We start from the raw sequence: 13,383 nt of genomic DNA on the forward strand, positions 1-13,383 counted from the left end.
TGCACAACTGCTTTTCTGTATGAACAAGGAGTTTACAGTCTGACCCGTAAAAGCTAGCTTGGTTTGACTTTAGTGTATTATGTATATTTGCAAAGGTTACTTTCATATGAACAAAGGTTGCAGGGTCAAATTTATTCCTGGGAGGGGAAAAGGAGCAGTGATTACCAGGAACATGATTCAAATAGGCAACCTTTATAGTTCAGAAATATTCCCTATATTTATATTATTACATTTTATGATGGGCTTTATTTCCTTTCAAACAAACAAATTACCCTCTAAAATATTGACTTTGCTGCCCATGAATAGAAGTGACAAGGCACAGGTGTTCATACCAAAGATTGCAGCTTTCTTGGGCCAGAAGGGAAAGCTGTCCTGCTTCACTGTTTGCAGGTAGGAAGAGGAGACAAAATGTTTGGAGCAGCTCCCTTTTAACTTCCCGAGAGAACTACTAGTGTTTTATGTTTAAGTCTTGAATAATTCTGAAATGTAACACATATCCATTTGTTGTTTTTAATTATTTTCTAGTTTCTAAATTACTCTATTGGTATCTCATGACTATAAGCCATTTAAAAAAAATACTATCATGGACAGAGGCACTTGACTGTATGATTATTTTGAATGTACTCACCATTTTGACAGTGGAAAAGAATCACTTTGTGTCTGGATAACAACTTTAGTTCAAAACAATCATGAAAGGACATGTCGGTGTTGATTTGAATCAGGTGCTACACACAGCTACAGCAAAACAGGATAATGATCTCCTCAGGAGCAATAGTGCTACTGTTGTTATATTAAATAGGATATCAGATAATAATCTCCACAGGTGGTGCCTTTTACTTTAGACATATTAAACACAAGTTTTTCATTTTGTTCAGGGCCAGAATGCCATGTTTCGAGCATCTAGTTGCAAGAGAAAAAGAGAATTAATCTCATAGATGGCGTGTGACAGTTCAGACTATGTGGAGTGGTGCAGCTATCTACAGCGTCATATTGCAAAGTGAAGAGAAAATGTAAACAATAAGTTTAATTAGCGTAAGACTGCATGGTAAAGACGAAAAAGCATGCCTGAAGCCTGCTTCTGTCAGTTATTTGCCATCTGTAATCCAAATGACAGTTCTCACTGCATAACAGGCTAGTTCTAGCTCTGAGGCAACAGGAAAGGTTCTGTCTCATGAGTTTGTGTTGTTAGTTAATATTTCTTCTTATTATTATTTTTAAGAGATGCTTACAGTTATTCACCTGCTTATGACAGCCTGGAGTCTGTGGAATCCAAGGCAGCTTGAATAGATTCTTGTTACAAATATTCTTTTGAGGAATTCCCTTTCTGCATTGAAAATGTTTTCCTCATTTGATCTTTAGCACGTAATTTTGCCACTTGCATTTTCATTCTGGCACAACCATATCCCTCAACAAGGCATTGTCAAAGTTTTTCTCATGAATTGCAAGATCACTTTTCTCCTCCTGTTCTCTCTTGCTTATGGTCTATTTAGAATATTCTCTTACTATATTCTGTGATCTTGTTCATAATTTTCCACTGGGAAAGAAGTTTGCCTAGTCCTGAAGTCACTGAATTTTGGATGATATCTCTGGGTTATGCTTCCACTTGTGCAGTGCCACACAACTTTAAGAAGTTCTTAAAGAAAATGTTTGTTTTTCTCTTCATTTGCCCATAAGCAAAAGAAAAAATGAATTATTGCCCCTCTCTTAAGGACTGATGTTAATGAGAATTCCTTTCTACATATTAAATGGTTGTGATCCGTATATGCTAAACAAGAGTTTTCTCCCTGAAATAGTCAAATGACCTATTTCACTAATATTTTAAAAATCTGTACTTTAGACTTGTCCCTGCCTATGTATCTGTGAAAAAATGCCAATTGAAAAAAAAAAATAAAAGAAAAAAAAGTAATAGCTTCTGAGTACACATATTTACTTACTTAGTTACAGTCCAGAAAATTGTAATGTTTGAGATGATAAAATGATAAAATAGAGTTGAATTAACTTAATCACATTTTCTTTCTGCTATCTGCTCCTTTCCATCTTCAGGATCACTTATCGTCAGACTCAGTTTCTGCATTCCATTTGAAACTGCACCTTACAGTGCCTTTTGCACAGATATGCACTTTTTCCCATGTGTATATCAAGGCTTAAACATAAAAAATTTGATTTTAGCAAGAATAATTCCCCCCTGCCCCTGCCCCCCCTGCTAGGCACTACTGTCATACAAAGAAATACTATCAAAGAACTAAGCGTTACTGCTGTTATATATTGGAGAGAAAAGGCTAGTTACAAATACTTTTCATTGTCTGAAGATGTTTGGATGTGTCAGTGATGATGAAAGGAATAACACTATGAATAAAGATAGCTCCTAAGTAAGAAGGAGCTGAGAAGAACAATAACAGGATCTATCCTATTGATTGTTATCTATCAATAACAAATCAGCAACCTTGATGTCTTTTGCTGCTTCTGTGTTTTGTTTGTGCCAATTGGCTGTAAGAGGTGTTTTAACAATTTGCAACTGTGCACATGCTGATCAAGATGCTTTAAATGCATCTAGTGAGCTGGAGTGCTTTTTTATTGTGATTGAGTGACTTCCATGGGGACTGTTTTTCAGCGGGTGGGATGTCTTCTGAAATCTGCCTCTTTAAAATGTCTCTGTTTTCGAGTTTTAGCTTTACAGTGAGGAAGCTTTCATTTCAGTAATTTAGTTTTAAGTAGTCCAGCTGCCCTTGCAGTCACTTGGCTTTTCAGTCCTCCAGTCCTATGGTGACAGTAAAGGTCATAAGCATGACTGAAAAATTGCAGTAAGTTATGAAATAGGAACTACCACCAGCACTTCCTCCCCCCAACAACTATTTTAGGGAAAGATTAAACTCTGGGATAAAAAGAATGTTCAGCCTGACTGAAATTGAAGATTGAAATAATGAAATCAGGAAGAAAAAAAAAGTACTAAGTATTTCAGTTTTTCTTGTACCGTGATTCTGACATATTATGACCCCTGCTATAGTGTTACTTGATGATATGGCTTCTGACACTAATTTAAGAGTAGGTGACACAGAACACTGTATTTGAATCAGGAAACAATGGTAAATCAGATTCAGTTGTTCCTGGTCCTCTGGAGTTTTACTAGAAAACTGTTTGCTGCTGGAGTGCCCAGTCCAATCTATCAAATCCAAGCCTATTTCAGATATAGTTCGGCCCAATGAACTATGGTGCTCTATCACTCTGCAATACCATATGTATTTAGGATAGAGGTAATCTCACCTACATTTACTAGCTAAGAGGTAAGGTGCTAGAGAAATTAGGTGACTTGGGCTCCCTCAGCAATCAGTGAATCCCATAGATGACACCTTCCTGAGAGATTATCTCCAGCTGTCTTGAGAGTCAACTTCTGGAGATACCTGTCTTTTAAAAGAAATAAAAAAAGAGCCTAGATAACTAGTATAGATAAAATACCCAGATTTTATGCAGACCAAGTTAGATGGATCTTATTTCTGTTATTTACAAAAGATAATTAAATTTTCCAGTAGCCCCACTGAAAATCTTTCTTAAGTAAGTGGGCCCTGTACGTAGGGGCAGCAGTGACAGGAGAAAAGTAGTTGGCTGAAAAGTATCATATGGGAATTCCTTAACACAGGAATATGGATATGTAAGTTTATATATACATGTATGTTAGGTATTTAGGCACTGTCAAATCAATGTGCAATATGCATTGTTTCAATTAAATGTGCTTTAAAGCTGAAAACTTTTAAAAAGTGATATGATTATAACTGAACATTTCAAAAAGTCTCCTCTACCTTTAAGGAAAAAAATATATTTCTAGTTGTTTCTTTGAATTCCTTAGTAGGTGTTACAATTGAGTATTTATCACAGTTTCACTGCAGGCTGCAAGACTGAGCAAAATACATCAAAACCCAGTCAGAAATAGTTGCTGCAAGCATTAAAATGCCAGTCTGTTTTTTTTTCATAGTTATTGAAAAAAATAACTAGATATAGTATATAGATATATATACTATATGTATATATACATATATCTATATGTATATCTATATGTATATATAGATATACATATAGATATATGTATAGAACTATTTCATAGTTCTCTACAAAATAATTATAAAATTACATTCAACAGACTGCGGTATCATATTTTACTGTGTACATTTAAAACTACTCTGCAGATTTTTTTCAGAATCCTTGTAACTGTGCAGTGTAGGATGGTTCTGTGCCATACAACTGCATTATACTGAGTAAAAAAAAATCATTGAAGATAGTCCATACCCTTTCTTAGAAGGCATTGTGGATATTTTCTGTTATTAGATACATGTTATGGTTTTTCACACATTGTCTAAGATCTTAATACATTATTATGAAAGGTTTATGGCATAATATTTCATTTTGGCAATGGACTGGTTTGCAATGCATAAGGAAAAACTGACATGCAGGAAAGCAGTAGGGAGCCTCGCAATGTTGGGAGCACAGACTGCTTGGGTACCTCTGGAAAAACTCAATAACTGCCATTGAGGCATCTCAGCCATTCATCTTCACCTTTGGATGGCCAATTGCCTTGGAAAATTTGTTTTCATGTTTGAGTAATAGATAAAATATGTCCTCATTCACACATTTACATGTATATTAGTTGTTAGAGTCTCTATGAACAAAAGAAATTAGCTTCCATGTTTACGTGCTTGCAACTATCTTATACCCCAAGATTCTTCATTCTGGTGTTAACTGACCTAAACTATAAGGGAGTATTTATGCACAAATGTCAGGATATAAAGTTTTGTGTTTTACCAGGGGTGCATGTGTGCCCATTATTTGACATATTTGATAGCTGATTTTTTTTCAGAACAGAGTCAGACCTGTGTAACATGTGACAAAGTATCTAGACCAAGCTCCTGTATGAAAACTTAGGCTATTATTTAGAAGGAAATACTAGACCTAACAGAAAACACTAATGCAGTAACTTTAGAGGCAACAGTTCTGTAACCACAGGGTAGCACACACAGCTAGTTAGAAACCTCTTTCTGGTGAATACACTGCTCCTAGTGTTTTCGACTGAAAATAGTCCCTGTATTATATCTGTAATTGGTAGACTTGCACTACAAATGCACTTTTAAAATTAGAATATGACTTTTTTACTTTTATTTTTAGATTCCCTATAGAAACAAAGAAATTCTGTGAACATTGCAAAAAGGGTATTTTATGTTTCCCATATCAGTAATGAAAAGGCACATCACTTCAAACAGAAGACCTGGTGATATTGCATATAATTAATGTGTGCCACAAAATGGGTATTTCACAGCATATTGAAAGTACTAGCCTCTGTTATGTTAGGGAACCAGAGATTATATTAATAGAGTTATTTTTTAGAGGATCTTGACCAAATATTCCTGATTTTAACTATGGAAAAAATCAGCAAGTTTGCAGAACTACTCCATCCCTCCAGAAAGCTTGTTGTAAGATGCTTTGGTTATTGAGAGCCAGATCTAACCACCACCAATGCCTCTGAGATATTTTCATTTTTATTGTTCTTGAAAGCAGACCGATGGTTATTTGACTACAAAGGAAAAACAGCTGATTTGATTTTTATTGAAGAAATCTGCTAAAATATATTTGCCAATAGATTTTTTTTTATTTTTATTTTTTTTCAGAAAGACATAAGGGGATAATTTTGTGAAGTTTTTATATTAATTTGCACAAAAATGAAAAAATAAATCTTAAAACCATGTACAAGGTCCTGTCCAGTATGATAGTTAAGTGTGTTTGTTTCTTTGTCATCATCATCATCATCATTATCTTAAGGCTCTGGGGTGGTCTCAAGAATCAGATTTAAACAGCCTTGTAAGGCAATTTTTGAATATGAGAGGACTGGAGGTGGTCGGCCATCTCCTTTGGGCTACTGAGGGAATTTCAACCAGCTCCTGAATGTCAGTCTTTTCAAAAGGTGTTAAAAAGAGATGCATCCACATGTACCTGAAAGTTAGGAGATTTCCTTTACATCTTTTGTCAAAATGCTCTTCACAAACATTGTGTTAAGGTTGAACATGTGTTGGGTGTCAGCCGAAAAGAAGTACAAACATGAAGAATTATGTGTATTCAAAACGTGGCTGCTGTTTTAGTGCAGATACAGTCAGTGTTTCATTTCTAAATACAGAAGAGTTCTGTATACCACTGCTGTGTGATGGACCAAAGTGTATAGTCTTCTCCAAAGGTCTATGTTAAGATGTTTTTAAAGATTCCCTTTTTTATTAATCTCTTCACCTGAAAGTTACTATAAAATTGACACTTTCCTCTTTTCTATCTGTCATTGTTTCAAAAGGACAAAAATTATATCCTGCCTTCTTCTATGTGAGTTGCTTGTTTTGATAGACTAAAGATTAGAGGCTTGGTTCTTTTCTGTTTTTTACACATGGGTAGTTCCAGTACATCATATTACCTGAGTTCCAGTAAATCATATTACCTGATTTACATCACTGTGAAGTGATAGAAATACAAGTCTGGGGCTATGAATGTTATGTATCAAACAGTAGGTATGTTCTGTCACTTAAAGCTGGTCAGAAATTTTTTTTAATGCCTCTTTCTTTTTTTTTTTTTTTTCTATTTTTTTCTTTCCTCCCCTTTAAGAAATATGAATTTGTCCAGTAAATTGAAACCTGTTTTCCTGCTAGACCAGTGGGGAGGTTGTGGATCTAGGGATTGTTTGTGGAGCCTGCGAGCCCTTGGAAATAGGGACTCTGTGGCTCCCACATTTCCTGCTGTAGTCTCAAACATGCAGGAACCAGAGCTCTGCTATCAGCAGAAGGAACCCTGGGAGCCTAAAAAATACTGGTTTGTCTGAGACCTGCAGGCTTCCTTCTACAGAATTGAATGATGTTGCTTTTGCCACATTTTCCTCAGTCTTTCTGTCTCACCCTTGGATAGGGAGTTTAGAAATTTGCAGAACCCTACAGGGACTGGGTTGGCTTTATAGCTGGTAGTCATGACAGGGGTCATGAATAATCAGAAGTATAGAAAAAGTGGAAGTTAAGCTAAGCCAGAAGGGGGCTTTGAACTTAGAAGATGGGGCAGCGACTTCAGTTTATTTAGAAATACATAATAATAATAATGATAATAAGATTACTTCAAAGTGTTTTTTCCCTCTTAGGCAAGGCTTTTCAAAATTGATCTTTTTGACGTTTCACAGATATGGCATTTCATGGAACAGAAAATCTTTTTAACAGCTCTTCGGAGCTGTTAAAGTGACAGAGGACTGTTCATCTTCTCAATCAATGCCAGACTAGGGCTCTGCCCGAGCTGAGTTGATAGAGCGTGAACCTTAATCAGATGATTTTTCTCCTGTGCATTGTTACAGTATTTTAATCCCCAGGTGACTCAACCATGCATTCATTACATTCTCCCTAGGGTTCATTCTAGATAATTCTTGACATGAACATATCAACAGCCGGCTGCAGTGATGTGTGAGAAATTACAGGTTAACACATATTTCAAGAGAAGTATACTCCATTAGTTGGAGTTTAATTCATTTTTGCAGGTATTAATTTTCAATGTTTCAATGGCGAATATAACCGCTATAGTCTTTTTGAGAGAAATGAATATTTGGTTATAATGGTGACTCATTTTTAATGTTAATAAACACTTCAATAAACTCATTCTCTGCCATAAGCAAATAATCTAGGGAATTGAGTTCATTTTACCTTTTGGTCATTACATTACTTTCTGGGCCCATTCATTGCCTACTATGTATCTGGTATGAACGATTGCTTGTAGCTCCGAGCTGTAACTGTAGCTGGAGGAATTAGCCATGTGTTTACACAACATTTTTTCTGGACCATCATTGTGTGGCCACTGCTAGAGGAACACACTGAGACTTTCATGCAGCTAATATAGTTGATATACCATAAACGTATATAAAATGGTGGCATTTATAGTGATACTTGGCCACCAAATATACAGAGGAATCTAGCGAGGCTAAGTGATGCAATAACATATTCAGGTCATCATCACCAGCATACCACCATTCAAGGAAGCAAAATAATTTTGTCAGTGAAAGCCTCCCTCAAAGGCTTACTCCCTCCTCTGGAGATCTTGGAAAGGTGTCTGCATGTACTGTAATGTTAACTTTTGTAATGACACCAGGGCTTAATATTTGTGTCCTTCACCTTTTGAATGATTTATTTTCAAAAGTGCATGGAAATACATTGCTGTGCAAACTGTAAACAAGTTCAATAGGTTTTGTTCTGTCAAATCAATCCAAATGTCATATTTTATTGCAGTGTTGCTGGTGATTGTCTTTCTTACACAGCTGTTACTGATGCCAGAGAGCTTGCTCTTGTGTGAGGGGGCAGAATTAAGTCAAGACCACTAGAGATGGAGACCCTAAATCCCTGTCTATTTCTAAAAGCTAGTTCAGCCTCTGGTCCCAGAATGCTGTCCCATGCATTAGAGAAGGTACAGCATGAGATAATAAATAGGCATTCTGCAGAGGACGTTCAAAGTCTATAAACGGATTTCAATTTTTAAAGGTAAAAATGTACTATTAGTAATGGCCTCCTAACAGTTTCTGGAATATTATGAAAATGGTAGAATCAGATGAGCCAATATAATGAATCTGTTCTAAGGTTGTATAAGAACTGAACAGAATACTTCAAAATCTGCTTCCAAAACTCAATGACATTTCTCAACAGGTTCACAATTATGTTTTGGGGAATAAGAAAAGGAAATCAAACAAACAACACTAAAAAAACACACACACAGAGCCCCGCCCAGTCAAAAACAAAACAACAGAAGAAGAAAAAAAAAAAAAAAGCTCCATGTATACAGCCAGTTTCTCAGTAGCTGTAAAGTCACACAGTTCTTTTGAGTTCAATGAAGCTTTGAAAATTTATGGAAGTTCAGAACATGGTCTAATAAATTGCGGTCTCTGGAGTGTGCTTATATATGTGTACATAACTGTATCTGTGATGTTGTCCCGATTTTCTTTATTTTCCAGATAGTTCTAATATATCTTTGTATACTAAACAATAAGACTAGTTTAATATTGTGAGCTTCATCTCCCAGATTGTTTGGTATGTAATTAGGAAAAAAGATGTGTAAATAGTCTTCTCAATGAATGTGTGGGGAAGACCATATTGAAATTCATAACTGACAGCAGACTAAAAAATATATCAAATTATATAAAATATATCATTTTTGTTTTGTTTTGTTTTGTTTTTCTGCTTCATTGCACCTTTAACCAAAAGCATGTAAATGCTGTGAAATTCATAATGGAAGGTTTTTTATGGGAAAAATGAACCATATCTAGTTGAACCACAAAATATCTACATTGTTGGAAGGCTGGCATTATCAAGAGAAAAACAGATTATTTTTTTTAAAGTCATTTTAATCACATCAGTCATTTTGCAGCAAGAAATGCAAATGTTCATATACTACAGATTGAGACTCTGAAATGTTCTGACAATCTGTTATGTTGTGAGTGATGTTTCAGTCCTATCACTCAGGGTTTTTTGTTTTGGTTTGGTTTGTTTTTATGACTATAAAAAAACAATAGTCATCTCTGTCACATGCTGCACAGGATAAAAAGCCTTTCAGTTTTCTTAACAAGAATCAGATGGCCAGGGTGCTGCTGGAACGCGGAGAATATGCCACTGTCTGTTCAAAGTACAGCATAATGAGCCAGACTAAACACACTGGACAATAGAGCTGTGGGGGGAAAGGGCTTCTCATGGATCCGCAGATCAGCTGCAGCTTTAACATCTAACTAGTTTCATTTTTCATCTTTACAAGTTCCATTTCCCTGTTTTGTTGCTATAAGCTACATTTCAATGAGCAGACTTTCCTGCCTAGGTGATGATATTTGTGTGCTTTGATAAGGATATCGTGGATTATGCTAGAAATAATTTCTGTTTCTTTTCTCTTTCATAGTCACGACCTATTCCCTCACACCTTACTTCAGCAGTTGCAGAGAGTATCCTGGCTTCCGCCTGTGAGAGTGAAAGCAGAAATGCTGCAAAAAGGATGCGGTTGGATAGACAGCAGGTACTGTTTTGTTTGGGGGTCTTCCACATCCATATTTATAAATCCACTGGACTCATTTACATTGGGTACCATGCAGAAGGGTGGTGCAATCCCTTATATATTTCTTGCGAGCAAGGATAATGAAAATACAAAAGCTGTAGTTCTTTAAATGATATGCCAGCATGTCTTTGTCTATATACATTTACATAAGCTGTATGAGGGTGTCTAGTTTATTTATAAAGTCCATCTGAATAATGTTACATATTTGATTTTTAATGGTTATAGATTTTGAGGACATAGTGTGCAATCTGCCTACTAGACTTACAAGTAACAGAACATGCAGTATATATGTTACATAGATATCAGAAACTGTGCCTGTATACATGAGTCAGAATGTTTAGCTGTGCACATAATCTCTTTCAAATGTTTATATGTATTTGTAACTGTAAGGTGAAATTGTGTATCTTTTTGAAAATGCCTATTTGCCTAAAACAGAAAAGTTATTATGATATATGTATATATATAAATGCTGTCAGGTGACTTACTAGTGAGTTTTTTAACCTCGTATAAATATTTATTTTTGTATGTGATTGTGCACCTGTTACATTGTGTGTTAGGATTTCAGTGTTTTTAAATTGCTAAGAATCACATGTTTTCTTTCAGTATTTTAAAGCCAAACTGGTAGCTCATTTTACACTGATTATTTAGTTGCTCTGAAGATACAGTGAATGTCTAAAATTTTTATTGAAAAAAACTTTTAGGCTTTATTTCTCTTTGTGATTATCAAAAAGCCCAATTCTAGTAATATCTCAGTTGTTTCTGAGATATGCCTCAGTCAAGGTAGATAAACTTTTTGTTTGTTTGTTTTGTGGAATTGACTTCTTTCAGGTCTTTCCCTAGCTAAAGAAAGGATACTTAATACCACACTTAGATTATTGTTAACTTAGGAGCTGAGAGGAGATATTGCTTTTCTGCTCTTATACTTAAAAAAAAAAAAAAAAAAAAAAAAAAAAAAAGTATTTTCATTAAAGCTGTACATTTGCATTAAGATTTACAAACCACATGTCAAAGCATTGTAATGTTAAGTGTGGCTTAGTATTCATTCAGGTTCTGCAGGTTTTATATGCTGTCAATTTTTCTCTGATTTGTCAAGTAACAATTAAAAAAGAAAACTACAAACTCAACGTGCTTGCCAAGGAGACTAAGAAAAGACTTGTACAAATAGCAGTTACTTTCATTGCATTGTCTGGAGACTATCCTGACTTCAGTAATTACAAAAATAGTGGCTCCTTAGTGCAGACAGGGTAAAGCAGAGTTTTTGAGTGATTTAAATTATAAACACATAATACTCTCCAAGGAGTCAGCTGTTGAAACAAACACATTGAAAAAGCTGTAGACAGAAGTCAGAAAGCGTATTAATAGGATTTTTATTAATTTTATTTGTGGTACTACTATCACTGAAGGATTTGGTAATGATTTTCATTGAGAGTAATGATTTTCATTGATGTTGCTTTACTTTTACTTATAGAATTCAAAACTTGTCAGTAGCATGGCTCCAAACTGATCATGTTTCTTTCAAAGGTGATGTTAAAGTAGCAAAGTTGCCTAACAAGAAGATGCAGTGGAGTCTGCTTTCTTCAGTTCCTTCATCTTTTTGTCAGTGAGTTACAAGAACATTGTGGAGACAGTTGCAAATAGTCCCAGCTATTTGGTTCAGTAAACAGTAAATTAGTTCAGTTGATGTAGATTTGGTACTTGCAAAACTATTTGTGAATTCAGGATAAATTTGCTGAATAGTTTTGTCTGGAAAAAACGATGTGAACATATTAGCTAGCTCCATAAAGCCTACACTAAGAAACTTACCCTAAATGGGGGAATAGTTGACAGTTGTTAAAGAAATAGAAAACCTTGGTTCTAGCCCCAGTTCCATTGAAATGTAATTATTTATTCCAAGTCCATAATATTAACAAAGTAGATTGAGAACAAAGCATTCCAGAATATATCTGACTGGGGTATTTTAAACCAACTACTGTGTTCAATTCTCATGCTGAGGTGGGAGGTGGACCTGTATCTAGGGACAGTCCTTTATAGATAAAAGGACTCTATCCATCTTTTATTATTTTTATCTTTATTTACTTTTAAATTTCATTCACTTTTCTTATATATATCCCAAATGATTTTTTTTTCAGTGGATTATTTCTTAAATAGATTAAGTTCCTGCACTTTGGTTACAACAATCCCATGCAGTGCTACAGGCTTGGGACAGAGTGGCTGGAAAGTAGTGCAGAGGAAAAGGATCTGGGGGTGTTGGGCAATACTTGCCTGAACATGAGCCAGCAGTGTGCCCAGGTGGCCAAGAAGGCCAACGGCATCCTGACTTGTATCAGGAATAGTGCAGCCAGCAGGACCAGAGTCCCCCTGTACGTGAGGCCACACCTCAAGGACTGTGTTCAACTTTGGGCCCCTCACTACAAGAAGGACAACGAGGTCCTGGAAAATGTCCAGAGAAGGGCTACAAAGCTGGTGAAGGGCCTGGAACACAAGTCCTGTGAGGAGCAGCTGAGGGAACTGGGGGTGTTTAGTCTGGGGAAGAGGAGGCTCAGGGGAGACCTTATTGCTCTCTACAGCTACCTGAAAGGAAGGTGTGGGAAGCTGGGGGTTGGCCTCTTCTCACAGGTAACTAGTGATAGTGCTACAGGGAATGACCTCAAGTTGCACCAGGGGAGGTTCAGGTTGGAAATGAGGAGATACTTCTTCTCAGAAAGAACAGTCGGGCATTGGAGCAGGTTGCCCAGGGAGGTGGTGGCATCACTGTCCTGAGGGGTGTTCAAGGAAAGGTTGGAAGTGGTGCTTAGGGACATGGTTTAGTGGGTGATATTATTGGTTGGGGGATGGTTGGACCAGATGATCTTGGAGGTCTTTCCCAACCTGAAGATTCCTTGATTCTATATTCTATGATTCTAAGGTTGCAAAGCTTCAATTCACTCAATTCACCCTGTTTTTTTTTTTTTGTTTTGTTTTTTTTTTTTACTGTTCCATAGCTTTGAAAACAAAAACAAATCGAAAAACAAAACCAAACCAACAAAAAACTTGTTTTCTTGTTAACATAGCTCTAATTTTGCTTTGTAAGTGTAAATTTTTAATATTGAGCATTAAACAAATGGGGTGGACTCAGGCTTTAAGGACTCTTCAGTGGAAGTTTGGGAGGAGAAAAGGGGAAAAAAGATGTAGATAATGAAAATTACCACTTCATAAATTTTATCAAGAGAGTTTCTAACAGAGGACAGACATTTGACGGTTCTGGAAAGTAGATTGTTAAGAGGATCTGGTAAGAGCACTCATTCAGCACTTCCCCTCAGACATGAATGG

General features: G+C 36.0%; 1 protein-coding gene across 6 annotated transcripts in view; it reads left to right on the forward strand.

Moving 5' to 3' along the window:
* NOL4 (nucleolar protein 4) overlaps positions 1-13,383 on the forward strand; it is a 193,780-nt gene that overhangs the window by 145,068 nt on the left and 35,329 nt on the right. For all 6 annotated transcript variants that reach the window (XM_068671769.1, XM_068671768.1, XM_068671767.1 and 3 more), the window contains one exon: positions 9,922-10,035. In XM_068671769.1, the coding sequence (XP_068527870.1) occupies positions 9,922-10,035 (114 nt within the window). The remainder of the gene's footprint in view (positions 1-9,921; positions 10,036-13,383) is intronic.

This window comes from Anas acuta, chromosome 2, assembly GCF_963932015.1.
Source record: "Anas acuta chromosome 2, bAnaAcu1.1, whole genome shotgun sequence".
Classification (NCBI taxonomy): domain Eukaryota; kingdom Metazoa; phylum Chordata; class Aves; order Anseriformes; family Anatidae; genus Anas; species Anas acuta.